Source organism: Lagenorhynchus albirostris, chromosome 1 (genome assembly GCF_949774975.1).
Source record: "Lagenorhynchus albirostris chromosome 1, mLagAlb1.1, whole genome shotgun sequence".
In the NCBI taxonomy this organism is placed as follows: domain Eukaryota; kingdom Metazoa; phylum Chordata; class Mammalia; order Artiodactyla; family Delphinidae; genus Lagenorhynchus; species Lagenorhynchus albirostris.
Window position 1 is genome coordinate 64,620,825 of NC_083095.1, and position 20,088 is coordinate 64,640,912.

The 20,088-nt window shown below is 43.6% G+C and overlaps 1 protein-coding gene across 3 annotated transcripts in view; it reads left to right on the top strand.

Moving 5' to 3' along the window:
* Positions 1 to 813: 813 nt before the first annotated feature.
* Positions 814 to 20,088, top strand: part of EGLN3 (egl-9 family hypoxia inducible factor 3) — a 253,852-nt gene continuing 234,577 nt past the window's right edge. For all 3 annotated transcript variants that reach the window (XR_009539603.1, XR_009539604.1, XM_060143824.1), the window contains exon 1: positions 814 to 1,508. Coding sequence is in view for 1 of the 3 variants with exons in the window: in XM_060143824.1 (XP_059999807.1) it covers positions 1,152 to 1,508 (357 nt within the window). In the remaining 2 variants the exon portion in view is untranslated. The remainder of the gene's footprint in view (positions 1,509 to 20,088) is intronic.

Here is a 20,088-nt window from a genome sequence, read left to right on the forward strand (position 1 = left end):
GGAGTCTGTTCTCTGGTGTTCGGTAGGAAAGGGAATTAAAAAAAAATTCATTAAGCAATCAGCTTACCTTTGGATAAGTAAAAAGTCTTGTGGGACATACCTGTGTTAGCTGTTACATGAGAATGTGGTGAATTTTGAAGGCAGACCTTCAGAACATCATATTTTAGTAGGAAACTTGAAAGATAAGTGGATGAAAACATTCAGCAAAGAAAAATACAGTATTTTTAGGATTCAGTGAGCTATGACCCAGTATTTCTTCATTGTACACACCCCCCTTCATTGAGCTCATGGGGCCTTGAAGATAGTAGGGGTCAGGGAGATGCTTGTTAATTTTATTTAAAATTGGATTCCTCCCAGTCTCTCAGTGTCTTTGCACCTCCCGACCTGGGTCAAACAGCAGAGGAAAGGGGCATAAGGTACCAGGTAAAGCTAAAACGAGATCATTGCTAAAATATTTGTTTGTTCCTGGGTTTATTATTTTATTCAAAAGCCTGGGAGGTGACCAGCCTAGAATGTGGCAGTAAACTGTGCTGTTAATCCATTTGCATTTTCGGAGTTGGGATACAGGTTTTCAAGTTTGTTATGGGATTTTATGCAAAACAATATGCAAATCGATGGCATTCTAAAAATGCCGTCTGTTCTCCAGCCCCTCTCCTGGTCACAAACAAGGGAGGTTGGCGCCGGGCTCGCGGGGCTCCTTGGGCAAGGGGTAAACCCTGCGGGGTGACGGGCCGGGGGGGGGGGAAGGGCTGTCCCGGAGGCGGTCCTGGGGCGGAGCCTGGGCGGGGCCCGTGACGCGCGGAGTCGGCCTGCTCAGGGGCTGGACCTCAGCCTCTCCCCGCCTGGGGCCGCCGCCGCGCCAGTGGTGGCTCCACGTTTCCAAAAGGGGCCCTCCGACTCCTCGCTGGGCCAGTCCGGCGCTGAGTCGTGGAGCCCCGCACAACTCCCGCTGGTCCCTGAACGGGATCCCTGCTCCCCAGAGTTGCGAGCAACTTTCCCCTCTCCCTGGTGCCGCGGTGGCTCGGGGACCGTGGCCGCCGCAGGTAGCTGAACTCCGGGCCACTCTCCCTGCGCCTCGGCTGAGCGCGCTCGCGGGTCGCTCTCTCTCCGGGTGCACGCTGGGGGTCCCCGAGCTCGGCTCTGCGGGCGAGATGCCCCTAGGACATATCATGAGGCTGGATCTGGAGAAGATCGCCCTGGAGTACATCGTGCCCTGTCTGCACGAGGTCGGCTTCTGCTACCTGGACAACTTCCTGGGCGAGGTGGTGGGTGACTGTGTCCTGGAGCGAGTCAAGCAGCTGCACTGCAACGGGGCCCTGCGGGACGGCCAGCTGGCCGGGCCCCGCGCCGGCGTCTCCAAGCGGCACCTGCGGGGCGACCAGATCACGTGGATCGGGGGCAACGAGGAAGGCTGCGAGGCCATCAACTTCCTCTTGTCCCTCATCGACAGGCTGGTTCTGTATTGCGGGAGCCGGCTGGGCAAATACTACGTCAAGGAAAGGTCCAAGGTAGGACGCGCGCGGGTGCCCGGCCGCTGCTGCAGCCCGCGGGGACTGGGGACGTTTGGAGTCCGTGGTCTGTCGCTTTGGCAGGGCTGCAAGCCAACTTTAGTTTTTAACCAAGAAGCAAGAAGTCCGCCTGGTTCCCCCTACACCTCCCACTCCCCCGCCGCACGTTGGGACAGGTTATTAGAAACATTATGTATGGTCCGAGACATGAGAACTCATGATCTTAAATGTCTACTTTCAAGTCACCTAATATTGCCCGTCAGCCCTTCATTGTGTTCAGAGGGGATTCCAGCGAAAGCACTTTTAGAGAATTCTAGAGACAGTGTCATTTCACAGTGTGGCATTTGGCTTGTGGAGTTTGGCAGGTGTGGGAAGAGTTTGACCTGTGAAGGAGTAAGGCTCATCACCATCACTTTCTAGTGCTGCCCTTGGCTTTCTGTGCGCAGGACATTATTTGATCATCCACTTGAGTTAAAAATTCTCTCCTGGTGCTGAGCCCCAGCCCCCTTTCCTAACTATCAATTGCTGGGGAGATCCACTGAGAACAACCAGTTAAGTGATCAGAAGAGGGTAGTCAAGTACCTCTGGAAAGAAACCATGTTTTTGTTCAGATGGCCAGCAGTCACTCCCTGGGTGGTAATTTTTCTTGGAAACATTTACAGGTAGATTGGCAGAAATATGGGAACGCGGAGTACCATGATATTTGTGCGTGTACGTTACGTTGGGATAGTCGAGCTACTCAGTATTTTCTACAAATGATAATCCAGCACGTTTTTCAGGGCAGTTCTGAGAGTGATTTCGTACCTCTTTTATTGTGGACCGGTCAAGGGGCACTCAGAACTGTAGACAAGTTTTACTTTAACACAGTGAGGCAAAACATACTAGCGTGAGAAGGAAGGTGAACATTCACCTATGTACTACTCTGTCACACTGTATGTAGTATTCCTCAATTTGTGATAAAACATACCATCATTGTCTCATTTGTCCCGTAAACTAAGAGGAATACTTTTAATAAAGGGCAAGTGGTAAAGACTGGAAGCGTATAGAAATGAAGGGGTTGGATTGGGCGAGTGGAATAGAGAAGAGATTGCTGTATACCTTTCAAGCCAGGAGGACATGGTTAGAATATCTGAAAGCACTGTTTTTAATAGAGTGCAAATAAAGTAAATCTTAGAAGAAAATGCTGCTTCCTAAATTTTACTGTGATTAGGGGAAAATTCAGTTAGCCGGACTCTGTAGAAGATTGATGGTAAAGTGTTTCTTTACTCTTGTTACATCGTTTTGGTGATGGAGTAGAAAGCCATTTGTCTTGATTAGTTTTGTTTTTGCACTTGTTTTGTAAATGACCGTGCCTTTGGGATGGGGTCAGGAGGGGACCAGCTATCCTCAGTGTTGAAGAGGTGTACGTAGCTTCAACCTAGAACAGCAGGTGGCTTCTTATCAGTTTTTTAGAGGTTCTTTTAAATTTTGGTGTTAGGAAATTCACGCCTAGCATTCTAGGAACAGAATTTGCTCTGAGGGAGGGAGATCAGAATTCGTTGATAGAGGTCACTAACATATTTGAAAGTTAAGTTTTTTTGGGTTTTGTTCTTATTTTAGCTTTGACTTAATGGACAATGGTAGGGTTTTAAGCTAGAATTTAACTCCACAAATTGAATGAAAAACACTGTGTACGTCTGGGTAAGGAAAACTAAAAGATCTCTAGATATGATTTTTCAATTACGGGTTATCATCTGGGTAGAACAAATAACTTTCCAGTTAACGCTTTCAGAAGGTGACTGTGAATTGAAAAGAGAAAATTCATCTTTTGTCCACTGAAGAGACATCTGCCGGTACCTTGGTTTCCAGCTTTCTTTTAGTGGTTTGGCACAAAGTTCTTTATTTCTGCCCTTTAGAAAAATCACCTCTAAATTGGGATATTCCTTGGCCAGCTAAAACCAAATGTAAACCAGGCTTGAGCAAACAATTATTATATGTACTCAAAAAAAAAAGTTTGGTTTGTTTGTATAAAGAAGTCTCCTTAGGAATGTCTTGTAGCCCTGGGTCTCTTACTTGAAGTTCATTATTAAAGCATTGTAGAAACACATTCCATTTCTATATGATTTATATTAGTTCCACCTTAATTTAACCTTCTTTACTTCTCTTCCCTCAACTGAGTGCCTTACTCTGTGCTGTTTCCCAGAGTAGTGATACGGACCCAGTTTCCTGCTCCATCCTCGAAGCAGGTATTCAGTAAAAACTAAATTAGTAAAAGGTAGAATTTGTACATTTATTTTAAACATTTATTTGTAACTTTTTATTATGGAAATTTTCAAACATATATAAATGTAGAGAGGCTAGTATAATGAGCTCCTATCACCCATTTTCAACAATTGCCAATATATACATTTACATATTTTCGACCAGTTTTTTTTTAGGTACTTTACATTTCTTGGTGTTATGCTTGTTAATCCTAATGAAATACTTTTTTTCCCTGAACTTTTAAAGGTCATTGAAGAAGGTAATAATGCTCTTTATCTCAATGAAACAATTGCAGAGGCATTGGAAATAGAATAGGAATATAGTGGACCTAAAATTGAAATTGTGGAAGGGTATGGAAAGAAATATTAAAGTGTTCCCCTCCCTGCCACAAAAGGTGTTAACTGATGAGAATTTATCTACCTCCGCTTTGTTGGAGAAAAATCCAAGGGTGCTGAGGACTCTGGGGCAGATGTTTCTATGATATACAGCAGTATGGTGCCCCCTAACTTCAAGCACAATCATTGCTTTCAGGCTATGAAAAGATTTCTTATCTGTTACTCCCTATTGGAGAACTTAGATCATATCCAAGATAAATATTGGTCCTAATTTGCTCCTTTTGCTTTGGCTGCCTAGATCTTGGACATGGCTGTTTTCCAGAGAATGTGTAATTTATAGGACCCAGAGTGCCTCTGCTTGCAGCAGAAGTTAGTAACTCTAATAATAATAACTACCTTTTAATGAGCCGTTGGCTCCGCCTGGTACTGTGCTAAGCACTTTTCAGACACTGTCTGACAGTCTTCAGAACCATAATCTTCGGCAAATTGAGTAATGAAATCATTTGTCCAAGGACACGAAGTCAGCAGTAAATGCAGTTTGTCATGGGGTTAGGGTCTTGGACTTGGGGTGACTAACCTTGTGGCCACAGGTAAGTTGCACAGTTTTCACCAAAGGTGAAATGAGAGAGAATACCTTAAAGCTTTGGCGGGGGAAGGAGGATGAAATAAGACAGTGTACGTAAAATTCTTAGCAGAATTCTGAGCCTTCATAAATGTTCTAAGGGGAGATTTGGGAGTCTAACCCAGATCTGTCTGAGCCCAGAGTTTGTGTTGTTGACTCTTAGGCTCCTACCTACCCTCCTTTCCTTCCCTCAGCAAATGTTCACTCAGCATGGGGTACCGTGCAGGGGTGGGGATACAAGGGTGGACAGGCATCGGCCCTGCCCCCTAGAGCTTACATTCACGTGTACTTTTGAACTGTAGGATCCTCTAGCGCACACTTGATGATTCTCAAGCTTAAAAAAGAAAAAAGACAAAACCCAAACATTGAAGTGGGTCAGTTAAGTACATTTGAAGAAGAGAATGGAATGCTGTGCTAATGTTTTCCTACTGTTATTTGCAGGAAAAGCATTTGTTAACCAGCTTGGTTGTTAGGATCCCCAACTGGAGTAGCTGTGGATGATTGGGTTATGGGGGTTGTATCAGCAGGTCAGTCCTCCCCTGGAAACTGTACAGGGAAATGATGAAACAGCAGTACGTTGTAGATAACAGAAAATATGTTACAAATGGTGGATTTGTTCCTTTGCTGCTAGAACAAGAACAGTTTTGGCCCTTCCTTCTCCTGTGATATCAGGAATATTCATGACTCGATGGAGCTTAGCATGGTTGTGAACTACCTTAGACAAACCTGGGGTAATGAATTTCAAAGATCAGGATCTCTCTCAGGACCCAAGTGCGGGAAATGCAAGTGGGGTTCACAGAAGCCTGAAGCCGTGAACCAGGAACTAGAAAGTCCTTAACGTCCAGGAGAGCTGGTGTGTTAGTTCTCTTCTCTGGTGCTCTATGGCCCCCATCTTTGCTTCTCTGCTTGTACTCTTTATTTCTAGCCCTCTCTACCTTCCGTCCAGCTTTTGAGCGCACAGCTCAAGATGGCTACCCCACAGCGGCCATCTCAGCCTCAGTTTGAGTTCAACGGAGACTTGACTAACATTCTAGAATCCCTGTTTTCATCCCCCCTGAGAGAGGACCTGTCAACCTTGGGTGGGGATGGTTTGGGAGGGCATGTGGAATCATACATCACAAATACAGTTGCCAGGGCCCATGAGAGGTGCAGTTCTTAGAGCATGGGGTTTGGGGACTAGGCATCATACATGGTGTCTCTGCAATTAAAGTCTTACAAATTTATCTGTGAATAAGGTATTTTAGGGCTTCCCTGGTGGCGCAGTGGTTAAGAATCCGCCTGCCAATGCAGGCGACACGGGTTCGAGCTCTGGTCCGGGAAGATCCCACATGCCGCGTAGCAACTAAGCCCACGCGCCGCATCTCCTGAAGCCCACACGCCGCATCTCCTGAAGCCCGCGCGCTCTAGAGCCTGTGCTCTGCAACAAGAGAAGCCACCGTAATGAGAAGCCTGCGCACCGCAACAAAGCGTAGCCCCCGCTCGCTGCAACTAGAGAAAGCCCGCGCACAGCAATGAAGACCCAGCGCAGCCAAAAATAAATTAATTAATTAAAAAAAAATAAGGTATTTTAGGGGGAGGAGGCACTGAGTTTGAAGCACTGGAACATCTTTCTATAAGGATGTGAGAATTCTTAATAAAAGGTTTTGTATTTTAGCTCTTGGAGGAAGGAAATAATTTACAGAGTACAGCCTCAGTGACAGTGAAGCAAGTTTCTCCATAGGGTGAGTTTTCATAGTGTTCTTTGTCTATTTTGTTGAATGACACTTGGGAACAAAGAAAAGAAGGTGCATATGTGTGTTTCCTTTATAATTTCTTTTGTTCAATTTTGGGCCACTGGCCACTCCACCACGACCTTGTCTGCTTGCAGTGAAGCGGGAAATCGGGGGTATCAATTTAATTTATTCATTCACAAATCATTAAATGCCTTGCACTGCGGTAGATCTGTACATGGATGGGAGAAGGGAGGTGGAAAGGGATGATAACAGCACCTAAAGAAGTAAGCTGAAAGTTGAGTGGCGTGAAATGGTTGTCACCAACTTTGTTTTCTCTTTTTCTGGTTAAACAGACCAGTTTTACACTGATTAGTCATTTTTGTTTCTCTTCTTTGGGCTTTGTCCAATTTCTCTGTTTACTTAACATGAAGTGACTAAAATAAGTGACCAAAACTATTAGGACTTTAATAATAAAGGTTTTTGGAGCTAGGGAGGTATCAGAAATTACATTTGTCCAATTCCTCAATCATTCAGCAATTAGGTGGTTTTTGTATTTGGAGAAATGAGGTCTTGCATAGGTCCTTGAGGAGAGATTGGAGTAGGTCTTGGGCTTGAGCAAAGCGCTTTAATAGAGAAGGGGCTACCTTGGTTGGGGTTGCTTCATGAGTCAGGTGGACTGGGAGACACGGTCGGTCGGTAGGTTAAGTCAGCTGCATCAGTGTCTTATTTGGGAATTTTTTTTTTTAAGGAAAAGAGGAAAGTTGCTCTACTTTATTAACTACTTTAAGCTAAAGAAAACTAGGGCTAGGATGTATGTAGCTTCTTAAAATCAATCATGGTTCTTTAATTTACCGGGAATATCTTAAAACAGTTGCTTATCTCATTTGTCCATCTGGCTCTTTTTTTGAAGAAATTAGAATATGTTCACCGTTTTCAGAATTATTTATGTGGAAAATAGGTGTTAAAATTCAGATGGCCAGTGGTTTATAATTTTTAAATATAATTCTGACTTAAAATTGATTAGCACCCATCCTTAGGTGGGAATTAAGTAGCCAATCTGTGCCTTTGACTTGTGGGTATCATGAATTATTTCCCTTTCTGACCTTACTCAGCTCAAGCAAAATTTGTAAATTCTTCCCTGATTCCCAACTCTGGCTAGAAAATTTTCAGATTTTATAAATAACAAGCAGTCTTGGAGTTGCGTGTTACAATTCTATACTGAAAACGCACATGTCTGGGAGACTTCTCTGATGAGCTTAAAACTGGGGGTGGAGTTTAACCCATGATAAGCAGGTCGCATCTGAGAAGCATCCTAGCACTTGAGGATAAAGTTCAGAGGGCATCTCGCCTTTGGACCATGTTTGCTCAGTTTGGCAAGACCTCTGATTTTGACTCACCTTTGTGGCCTCCAGTAAATTAAATGACAGTTTGACCCATGTCTACTGAACACCAAGGAGCAGCTTGCAGGTTAGCACTACGGAGAAGGTTATTAACTGTTCGTTAATTATTATAGCTACAGACTTGATAATTCCTTTGTAGCAGCACTTTGTAGCTGTTAACTAATATTGCTCTAAGAAATGAGTATCATTTTTCTCCAGTGTTTGTCAAATGCCCATGTCCTGACAGTAATGATAGTTCAGATGTATTCTGCTGGGCAGCTGCCAGGGGTGCCCAGTGGGTAGCTGAATCCAGAGACACTGGAATTGTAAATTCGACAGACAAATCATTTTATGATGCCAGACCGAGGAATTTGGCTTTGGCAGATTGCCAGGAGCCGTTGCTTTGGCTCAGATTCAGAACTATGTGTCTGTTTGCCAGGCAAGATTAGTTAGCTTGGTTCTTTATACATAGAAATTTGTACCCAGTTTCCCTCGATTATTTCAATCTTAAACCAATATGGCTGTTACCTTAATTTTGTATCTTCTTTTGATATTGATTTATAGGTGAGTCCCTATTCTTGTTTTTGGTGAGCTGGTAGTGACTCAGTGTCATGTTTTTTACCCCCTGCCTCTGCCCAGTCCCAGCCTTACAGACCCATGGGTTTGTAGCTGTGTAATGCAGGCTTTCACATCTTGTGTTGGTTTCATTTGGTTCCTGCTTACTGAGTGTCCTCCATGTTCAGTACAATGTTAATACCTCCTTAAATCAAACCAATTTTATTTTTATTTTTTATACTTTTTTTTTTTGCGGTACGCGGGCCTCTCACTGTTGTGGCCTCTCCCGTTGCGGAGCACAGGCTCCGGACGTGCAGGCTCAGCGGCCATGGCTCACGGGCCCAGCCGCTCCGCGGCATGTGGGATCTTCCCGGACCGGGGCACGAACCCATGTCCCCTACATCGGCAGGCGGACTCTCAACCACTGCACCACCAGGGAAGCCCTTTATTTTTATACAATTTTTAAAGGTTACTTTCCATTTACAGTTACTACGAAATATTGGCTATATTCCCCATGTTGTACAATATGTCCTTGAACCTGTCTTACATCCAATAGTTTGTACCTCCTACTCCCCCACTCCCATTTTGGCCCTGCCCCCCTCCCCGCTGGTGACCACTAGTTTGTTCTCTGTATCTGTGAGTCTGCTTTTGTTTTGTTATATTTGTCCATTTGTTGTATTTTTTAGATTTCACATACAAGTGATTCATACGGTATTTGTCTTTTTCCATCTGACTTATCTCACTTAGCATAATGCCCTCCAAGTCCATCCATGTTACTGCAAATGGCAAAATTTCGTTCATTGTTATGGCCGAGTAGTATTCCGTTGTATATATACCCCATCTTCTTTATCCATTCATCTGTGGATGGACAGTTGGGTTGCTTCCATATATTGGCTGTTGTAAAGAATGCTGCTATGAACGTTGAGGTTCATGTATCTTTTCAAAGTAGTGTTTTCATTTTCTTTGGACATATACCCAGGAGTGGAATTGCTGGGTCATATGGTAGTTCTATTGTTAGTCAAACCAATTTTTCATTCTTTAGGAGATGCAAAGATCACTGTTTCTCAAGTTCTGGAGTAAATGTACCTATCTCATATTAACTTTTATTTTTGTTTCCAAAATGAAGCCAAAATAATATCACCATATAAAAATAATTCCAAAATACAGAGATTCAAAGAATATGATAGTAGTCTTGATTATTTGCCAGTGGGAAGAAGACAAATGGAAAAACACAATTCCAGGTGGCAGTGACATCTAGTTTTGGTTCTCTTAGGGCAACTTGAAGTTGTTTTGAAGTATTCAGGATAATACTCTTCTTTCTGAACATTGCTTGGAAGTAAAGAGACACTGTTTGAAACAGTCTGAACATTTGGGGGGAGCTTGCTCTGTGTTCTCCAGACAAATAGATCACAGATCCTGCCTGTGCCCCTCCCTCCACATCCCCTCCCAGTTCTACTTATCTGTCTAGTCAAACCTGAGGGACTATTACTTAGAAATCTCAATACCCCACACAAAGTTGGCAGTGAGTCTTGTATTTTTTTTTTTTTTTTGGATGGCTTCTTTCCTATTTATATTGTTTTGCAGTTTAATTTGATTGTTTGGAGTAGGTAAACAAAACTGTTTTAAACGTTGAAGGTTCATTCAGGAACGTGCAATACTATTGCTCAAAATTTGGCTATTTTGTGCTGTTTTGGCTTTTTGAGGGTTTTTTTTAGGCTCCCTGTGGAACCTTAAGTTTTGTCTTTTTTTAAAAAAACTAAGTTTTGTTTCTCTTTCACAGTAGAAATCCTTGAGGAGGGAAGTATTTTAAAGATACCTACTTTAATCAGAAATCACCTGCTCTGGGCTTCCCTGGTGGCGCAGTGGTTGAGAGTCCGCCTGCCGACGCAGGGGACACGGGTTCGTGCCCCGGTCCGGGAAGATCCCACATGCCGCGGAGCGGCTGGGTCCGTGAACCATGGCCGCTGAACCTGCGCGTCCGGAGCCTGTGCTCCGCAACGGGAGAGGCCACAGCAGTGAGAGGCCCGCGTACCGCAAAAAAAAAAAAAAAGAGAGAGAAATCACCTGCCCTTGGTTCTTGTTCTCCTTGTGATCCATTTTAATGAGCTTTGCCGGTGTTAAGCAGTGTAAAACCCAATGCTAATCAAGCAGTCTCCATGCTTAAAAAAACAAAACCAAAAACACACCCAACCGTGCTCTCTCCCCATTGTCCACCGTATATGCTGTGAATTTAGCGTGCCATTTAAGACCCTCCACGTCTGACCCCATCTGACCTTTCTACATTTAATCTCCCACTGACAGCCTTCCTTCCCTCCAGATCCCTGAAGTGCTAGAAACGGATTTGCCGGGCAAACCAAGCTTCCTCATTGTCTTCTCCTCAAAAATCCATCCTCCTGCCTTCTCCGTGAAGGTCCCTTCTGCTTCCTAGAACTCTGTGGGTGACTCAACCCGGGCCACCCCAGGAGATTTATTTCTTTGCTGCTTACCCTGCCTGCCCCTCATGTACCTATAAATTCTTTGAAGGCAGAGACTATTAAGCTTGATACATATTTTTAGTGCCTCCAATAGTCCTTTACTGTTGACTTAATTTCATCTTTAAAAGGAACTTTGATTTTAAGGATGTCAGGGTGTCAAAAAAATAGCTATAAATATATATATATATATATATATTTAGAAATTTCATGTAATGTCTGAAACATTTATATTAACGTATTTCCATACAAATAACCTAAAGAAAGTTTAGTATTTGTTGGTTATTTTTGTTTGGTTGGTTTTTTATACTGCAGGTTCTTATTAGTCATCAATTTTATACACATCAGTGTACACATGTCAATCCCAGTCTCCCAATTCAGCACACCACCATCCCCACCCCACCGCGGTTTCCCCCCCTTGGTGTCCATACATTTGTTCTCTACATCTGTGTCTTAACTCCTGCCCTGCAAATCGGTTCATCTGTACCATTTTTCTAGGTTCCACATACATGCGTTAATATACGATATTTGTTTTTCTCTTTCTGACTTACTTCACTCTGTATGACAGTGTCTAGATCCATCCACGTCTCAACAGATGACTCAGTTTCGTTCCTTTTTATGGCTGAGTATATATATACCACATTCCGTTGTATATATGTACCACAACTTCTTTATCCATTTGTGCTATAAATATTTTGTTAGGCCAAAAAAGAAAAAAGAGAAAGAAAGGTTTTACAACTTCTTCCCTAATTTGGTGCTAAAGGGTTTAACTATTTTATTACATTAACAGGCTGTGAGGGACCATCTCAAAGGAGGGACTTTGGCTTTGTAAGGTTTTTTTTCCTTAGTTCTGATACTCTATGCTTGGCCCTAGAAAGTACCAAGTCACATCAGATCCTGGCAGCTCATACTTAGAGGTCTGCCTCAGAGAAGCCCGGGACCATGAGGCTAGGACCCTGGCTTCTGGTCCTTGCTCAGACCCTGGCAGGCAGCATCTCAGGACCTTAATCTCCACTTCTTTAGGAACAAGGTCGATTTTTATTTTTGTATTTGAACTTAATTTGGTCAGTACCTTATTAGGCACTGGGGTGGACGTTTTACATTTTATTTTGTCTCACTGTGATCTTTGGCAAGTCAGTTCTCTGAGCCTCACTGTCATCTCTAACATGGGTCCAATAATATAAATCTACCTCCATATGATAAGGAATTCAATGAAAATTGAGACTATAATTTTATTTGAGAGGGCAAATAGGTGCTTTCAATGCCTCTGATTGGATTCCTGAAGAAGACATCTGACTCTATCCACAGTCACACACCCCAGCGCTGACAGGACAGTAATCCTCAACAATGCTACAGAGTTGCACTTGGAATGTTTCCTGCCAGTTTCAGGAATCGCGATGCAGAGGCTGTGCCAGAAACTGCCCTATAGGAATTCCTCTCACTTCCTGCTCTACCCACCACCGCCTGTTCTCCAAGTTAACTAGTGCAGGTGACTAATTCTGATTCCCCTCGACCTCTTATTATTTAGGGTGAGGCATTGCACGAAGACTCCTGCTTTGCCACAGCAGCAGCAGCAGCAGCATCTGGGAACATGCTGTAAATGCATGTTCTTGAGCTTCTCCCCAAACCTAGTGAATCAGAAGCTCACAAGTCCTCCAGGCAATTCTCATACAGGCTGAAGTTTGAGAACCACAGAATAAAATGAATATGAGGAGGCTAAATGGGGATGGTGCTCTATCTTCTTAGAGTTTCTCTATCAGTGAGAAAATCGGCGTTCGATCAGTTGATCAGATCTGAGCTTATTGATCGCTAAAACTAAAACATGCAAGTGTTTTTGTTTCATTTGGGAAATTTTTGAGAAAAACACATTAATATGTTAAGTACACACACACACACACACACAACACACACAATTTTTCTATTATTTTTTCCAATAAAAGTTAATTTTCCAGAGGCTTCCCTGGTGGCGCAGTGGTTGAGAGTCCGCCTGCCTATGCAGGGGACACGGGTTCGTGCCCCGGTCCGGGAAGATCCCACGTGCCGTGGAGCGGCTGGACCCGTGAGCCATGGCCGCTGAGCCTGCGCGTCCGGAGGCTGTGCTCCGCAACGGGAGAGGCCACAGCAGTGAGAGGCCCGCGTACCGCAAAAAAAAAAAAAAAGTTAATTTTCCAGAACCAGAATTGGAGTATAATTTGGAACTGTTTCTCTCCTGTTGCGTTGAATGGAGGGGAACAATCTTTGTTAATATCTGCGCGGTTTTGCTCCCCTGTATCCTACAGCCTGGCAAGGAGTGCAAGCTCAAGGCACCAGGGAGAACAAGAAAGCATCGTAGTGATTTGGGGTGAGAACAAACTGGAAAAGAGCAGATGACTCTGTCAGTATTGAGTATCTGTTATGCGCTCACTGAACACCACACAGAAGCCTAGGGTTGTTTCTGACCCTCTAGGGTAAGATGGCTGAGGTGTGGAACTCTTTGGGGAAGGAAAGCCGAAAACCGAATCCAGCTTGACTGTAATCGAAGGTTTTACTAGGTAGAGATTGGAGAGTAGCTGGCACTTGCCTTTTCCTACTTCTGCATGGAGGGCTTTGATTGCCCAGTTAATATCGTTTGAGCCTCTATTTGATAAGCCATAATCATCTGAGAATCCTTTGTTGTGTTATCTTGAAGGAAGACAATTTCATTCGTGGTCACTCTGGAAATAATTGCACCTGTTTTCAGTGAACAACTTTTTCCTGATATTGTAGAAGCAGTGTTTAGCAGTGGGAAGACCATGCTTGGTTCTATAATGTCCCGTTAAGTTACTTTTTGTCTCTCCCAGTTTCCACGTTTGTAAAATGGGGCTCCTCTTGGAGCCCCATCTTGAAGGGACATAGGTACAATTATATTCACCATCGCTGCCCCCTAGACTCAGAGCCAGGCAACTCCTTTATTTCTAGCCCCCTTGCTGCTCCCCAAAGTATTTTATACATTTCTCTCAGAAGAGCCTTTTACTTTTCATGTGTCTGAGTGGTCCTCTAGACATCACCCCTCCTGTAAGCCATAGTGGGTCTGTATCCAGCATATTCTAATTCCCTTGATATTAGAAAGTTCTGTACTCAGTGAATTCTCATTAATGTGGTAGTAGTGGAGTTAAGAGTCTCCTGAATAAGCTTTGCACCTGAGTAAGGAAAATTTGTCTCATCCCTGGGATTCCTTGGAGTTGACCAGGTGCCTTCCCAAGGGAAATACACTTCTGTATGTCCTTTAAAGTTTTTTCTTAATTGGTCATTTGCTTTCTGACTTTGAAAAAGTCTGAAAACCTTGGCTGGTGTTCACCTGAGCTAATAGGAAAGGTCCTGGAGAGGCTGACTTCCTTCCACAGACCCTGAGGTAAGCGGAAGAGCAGCCTGGGGAGAAGACTGATTACTGACCAACTGCATCCCAGTCAGATATGGGGCTACAGAGCTTAGAGTTGGCTTGAGTTTGTCCTGCAGTGGGAATAACCAATCAAAGGCAACTTGGACAACTAGTGTTTCGCTACAGGACTGAGTCAGTTTCCTTTGCTCTCGGCTTTTGTTGAAATACAACCCCACCTGCACCCTACCCCCTACCCCCTTGACTGCCCTGGAGCTTTTAGTTCACAGACTCAACACCAAGGACACTCTATTTTTCTTTCTTTCTTTTTGCATTTTGTGATTTTCTGTCATTATGGCAAGGGTGATAGGTGAGGGTGAGAAGAAGTCAAATACTTCAAGAAGAACCGAAGATCTTAGTTCTCTCAAAAAAGAGGTGAACCGGTTAATGTTAGACAAAGGATAAGCTGCGCGGGTAAAGCGTGAGGTCACTCTGCGGCCAGACTAACTGGCTTTGAAAAGGCCGGTTACCTAAACTCCTCGTGCCTCGGTTTCCTCATTTGTAAAATGGAGATAATAATGGTTCCTGCCTCATGGAGCTGTTATGAATATTGAATGAGGTAATATTTGGGAGGCACATAGAACAGTGTCAGGCACGTACACATGTTTGTTCAGTAAATAAATGTGCCTCCCGAGTTTCATGAGTTCTAGTTCTGACTTGCTGTGTGTCATTCCTTTCGTTCAGCAGATATATTTTTCTAAGTGCTGAAATCCAAATGTGAATATAAGATCTGGTTTCCTAGAAAGTTCTTTAACTTTTTCTTTTTCCAACATAGTTACCTTGTCCCATGTTAAGACTCCTCAGAGCGACTGGGAATTGCAAGTAAAGTGTTTCCTGGTTTCTCTTAAGAACGTTGCTTCAAGGCATTTTTCTTGACATGTTTTGATTGGTAACTATATATTTTTGTATATTACTCAATAAAATCTTGTCTTACCAACTGTATTTAAGTTATCATGGCTTCCCTCAAGTATTTTAGGATTCATTCCAGATGAGAATTTAAAGCCGACCATATTTAATTCTCTGACAATCCTGTGGTCACAGACATTCTTTTTTTCTATTCGGTTCAAGCCTTTAGAGAGCTACATGTAAAGTTTTATTTACTGGTAAGTCTGTTTCTCACATCAAAGGAAGTTAAACGTCCCTACCCCCATATTGCCTTAAGGATTACTCTTGAATTTGTTTTTCTATAGGAATAAGGTAACTTCTAGGTCAATAATGATAACTTCCAGGGTTAATGACTTCTACCGAAGACTTGTGGGCAGGGTGACTCAGGGCAGGTGACCGCTGCTCACCTTCCCCTTAACCCGGAAATTAAATGAGAGAATATGTGTAAATTGCCACCTGAAATGCTCCCTGGCTTCATGGGTCTTCCGGAAATGGCAGTTGTTAACGATTTGAGGAAAGGCAGCGGAATGGATACGGTTAAATGCCTGTGTTAATGTCCCCAACCCAGGGCCTGGCTGACTTCTGCGGATTTCATAATTGCAAGGAAGCCCTTACTGAGTACATTTCTCTGGTGACTGGGGTAGTGATGGGGGAGGGCTTTCCCGTGCCGGTTCCCTCCGCGGGCTGCCGGGCTGTGTGCTCGGGTGTGGGCTGGCTGCCACCCTCACGCAGTGCACGTAGCCCTGTCACTCAGCCGTCACCCCGCTGGCCGGGAGCCAGGCCTCTGCGGGGAAGCGCCGCCTTCCCAAACCCAAACAGCCTGTATTGCTGTGTCGATGTTCCGGGGCCTGTTTACTGTGCTTAATTGCAGGACTCTGCTTGAATCCCCTCCAAGGAGAGGAATTAAGCAGAATTCGAATAGGAGTGACAATAGTCTCTTAAATTCCTGACCTCTGAGAGTTTCAGTGGCTTCTGGGGAAGGGTGATTCATTCAAGTTCAGGGTGATTTACTCAGGTTCATGCACGAAGTACAGGATCCCCTGAAATAGAATCTTGATCTCGTTCAGTTAGACTTCACAAGCCCGTGAATCCTTTGTGACCTTATGCATGCATGTGTGTGTGTGTGTGTGTGTGTGTGTGTGTGTGTGCATCTATGCATATTTCTGAGAGTGGGTGTGGGAGCCCAGCTCTTTAATGTAAGAATCTCAAGGAGCTAAGAGAACTGAGTAGAAGGTTTCAGAGTCTTGATAGTTGTTGATAGTTGGTTGAATGATCCCAAAGTTAGGATCAAGTTCATAGTAAAGAGGGGCATTGATGAAAAAGGTCTCCCCGAGGACAGGTTTTCAGGTGAATATGGTAAATTCCCTGCCCTTCTAGGCAGGATGCTCTTGCCTGATCAGGAGGAACCAGCAGGCCTACTTCACCAGAGCAACTGAGAGTGGCTTGTATCAATAACTTCTGATTTTTCATTTTCAGAATTACTGAAGCTCCTGCATTTCAGCAAAGTTCAGGTATGGGGGCATAATGATTATTGCTCTAAATTGGAGGTGAGGTTATATGTGGCAGAGTTCTGGGTACGTGGGTTCAGAGAGAGGAATTTTTAGTGTGGATTTAGGGCGCACGAGGAAGGCAGAAGTTCCCAGGATAGAAACAGAATAGTAGAAGACATTTTAGTGAAAAACTTGGGGTTCGTTTTCAAGATTACTTACCTGATGGATATTAACTGTCTGATGTTCTGAATCTTCTGAATTGTGTGGTCAGATGCTGAAACTTTGGGAAGGGGAACGTGGTGGCTGGACACAGCTCTTGCTTTTGCCCACCAAAAGCATACTTCCCATTTCTCCCTCATTTCGTTACATCAGTCTTTAACTAGGGCACTAGGAGGAAGGAACTAGCTAGGCTTGCTCTTAACTAACAAGACAGATAACAAGCAAGATGCCAAGATAACTAGTGACAGTTTGCACACTTGTTTCCTTAAAGTGCCTACATTATCTCCAGCTAATTTCTTTATGCCAATCTAGATGACATGAGAATGAATATAAAGACTCTAAAGCCCTTTTTCTGCTTATGAGCTGTTCATCATCACACTGAGAGCTTGCCTTGTTGTAAGAGGCTGGCCGCAAGGTGAACTCTTGTTTAGTGACATTTTCTTGAAACTGTTGAAGAAAGCTTTGCATAGTTGCAACTATGTTGTAAAGATGCGTTGTAAATATTGTAGGAATTTAAGTGATTTAGGTAATATATATATATTTTTTAAAATTTTTATTGAAATATAGTTGATTTACAATATTATGTTAGTTTCAAGTGTACAGCAAAGTGATTCCCTTACACACACATACACACACACACACACATATTCTTTTTTAGATTCTCTTCCATTATAGGTTCTTACAAGATATTGAGTAGAATTCCCTGTGCTATGCAGTGCGTGCTTGTTGGTTATCTATTTTATATATAGTCGTGTGTATATTTTAATCCTAAACTCCTAATTTATCCCCCACCCCTTCCCCTTTGGTAACCATAAGTTGGTTTTCTATGTCTATGAGTCTATCTCTGTTTGGTAAATAAGTTCATTCGTATCATTTTTTAAGATTCCACATGGAAGTGATATCATATGATTTTTGTCCGATTTAGGTAATATAAACTGGACCCATTTCTGACCAGAAAACTTCAGCTTTTACATTTGCTTAGCTGTTTTTCCAAGCTAAACAAGGTGCTTGGCCTTGTGTATTTCTTCTCAAGTCTTTACACATCTAATACTCTATGTGGTTAGTGTCTTATGGTAAAGAGAGGAGGGATCCTGGGCCCCCATTGCTATATCCAGAGCGGACATGGGGGAAGGACTTGAGGGGAGAGAGGTTTGGCAGAGGCCTGTGCAATGTGGATGGCACTGAAGGATGAAGGATACATCTGAGCCTGGTAAAGAGAAATGGGGAAGGTGCCTCCTTGTAGCTCAGGAAGTAACACAGAGTAGCTTGATCTCTTGGGAGAGCCTCAGACAGTGATCTCAAAATCCAGCCTGATATGTTTTCTTGTGGCCCTGATTTAACCATCGGGATAAAAAATATACAGGAGAGTTTACATACAAATCCGGTTCAGTTCCCTGCTACTGTCCTAAAATCTGAAGATTTTGTAACACCGGCCCCTCATTGCCAAGGTTAGGAAATTCCCTAGTTGTAGTTAGCATAGTACACACTCTAGAGTTTTGACACATATATACCTGGTTGGCTTCAATTTTTTATGTTACTTGCAAGTGCCACAGGCTATATGAGTTTGCCAGCCCTGGGTTCGAAGCTACAAAGCACTTAGGTAGGATCGGATCCCTGAAGGGGAGACATTCTGAGCCCCAGTGGAGGGGAAGACAAAAACATGCACATCATCAGTTTTAAAAATAGCTGACATTAAGCAGCATTTAGTGTGTGCCAGGCCTTGCACTGTTTTACACAGATTGTCACCGTCAATCCTCATAAACCCATTTTTCAGATGAGAAAACTGAGGTGTGAAGAGGTTAAGTACAGGTTATTCTGTGTTTAGGTTACATTTTATTAAAATATGCTTTGCTAGGGACCGTTCGTAATTCAAAACAAATCCTTACCAAGATTGGCTGGTATTTCTGCTTCACAGTTAGACGGGCCTAGCATTTGGCCGTGGACCAAAATACCAGTTTAAAGGTCACTCAGCCTGGCAGCTTTGAAGTTATGCTATTCTTGACAAATTTTTAAAAATGGGTTCATATTTATTGCAAATTTGGTAAGTAAAATAAGACTTGATTACTGTTTTAATTTGCTGAGTTAAACTATATGTAAAATGTCACTGTCTTTTTTAAGATCAAGTCATACTAGTGACTGACGCTGAAGTCATGAGTGATGTAAAATACGTTTCTATGAAACATCTATGTTGTTGATTGTTTTTAGAGAAGTGGTGAATCTGAGTGGAGGCTGGGATGGGACAGATGTGTCCCCTTCCCACCCATGAATGACAGTGGAGGTCAATGATGCCAGTGTTTTGAAATGGTGTATATATGCGATCAAACTTGTTTGAATTAAGAACATTCTGTTTAGGCACTGGGATGGAAATCCTGGACTTTCCTTTTTCAACTTTACCTTTGGGATTGATGAGATATGGCTTTTTATGAAGCCAACTCAGTAATACCCCTTAACAGAAACTGTTTTCTTTTCCACCTGTGGCATTTGGGGAGCAGATTTTGTTACTTGGGTTTGGCTGTCAAAGTTCTATATGTCTGGGGCTTCCCTGGTGGCGCAGTGGTTGAGAGTCCGCCTGCCGATGCAGGGGACACGGGTTCGTGCCCTGGTCCGGGAAGATCCCACGTGCCGCGGAGCGGCTGGGCCCGTGAGCCATGGCCGCTGAGCCTGCGCATCCGGAGCCTGTGCTCCACAACGGGAGAGGCCACAACAGTGAGAGGCCCGCGTACCGCAAAAAAAAAAAAAAAGTTCTATAGGTCTGTGTACATTTTCAAAGAATCCTTACACATTTACTGCCTGAACGTGGCCGCCTAGGTATCCAGAGCACGTATCTCTGGTCTAGAGCCAGTTTGGGAGCCTGGGAGGAGTTCACCCCTCTCCACTCATTTCCTTTTGCTACACAGCTATGGAGAAGCCTCTGGGCATGGTGCAGGGGGTGGGGGGTGTCCACGATGGGGCTGTAGGAAGGGATGGTGAATACATAAGGGGACATGTGGATTTATCTGCCCATCCAAGAATAGAAGTATAGGACTAAATTGTATGTGCTATTGCAGGTCACACTAACATGTTATTAAACTTGTATAAATTTCAAAAGTTAATCTAGTCCGCAAGTTCTGGCAAATAAAAAGTCGGCGATAAGTGAGACTTCCTCCTGATGGGTGTCGGTGTTATTGCGCAGCGTGTTTGTCACGTGATCATTGAAGTACTCTGGTGATGTTCTTATTGTCCTGGAGCGTTCTACTCTTCTGTACACTCTAACCCCCTTCCCGGCTTGATGAGGTTT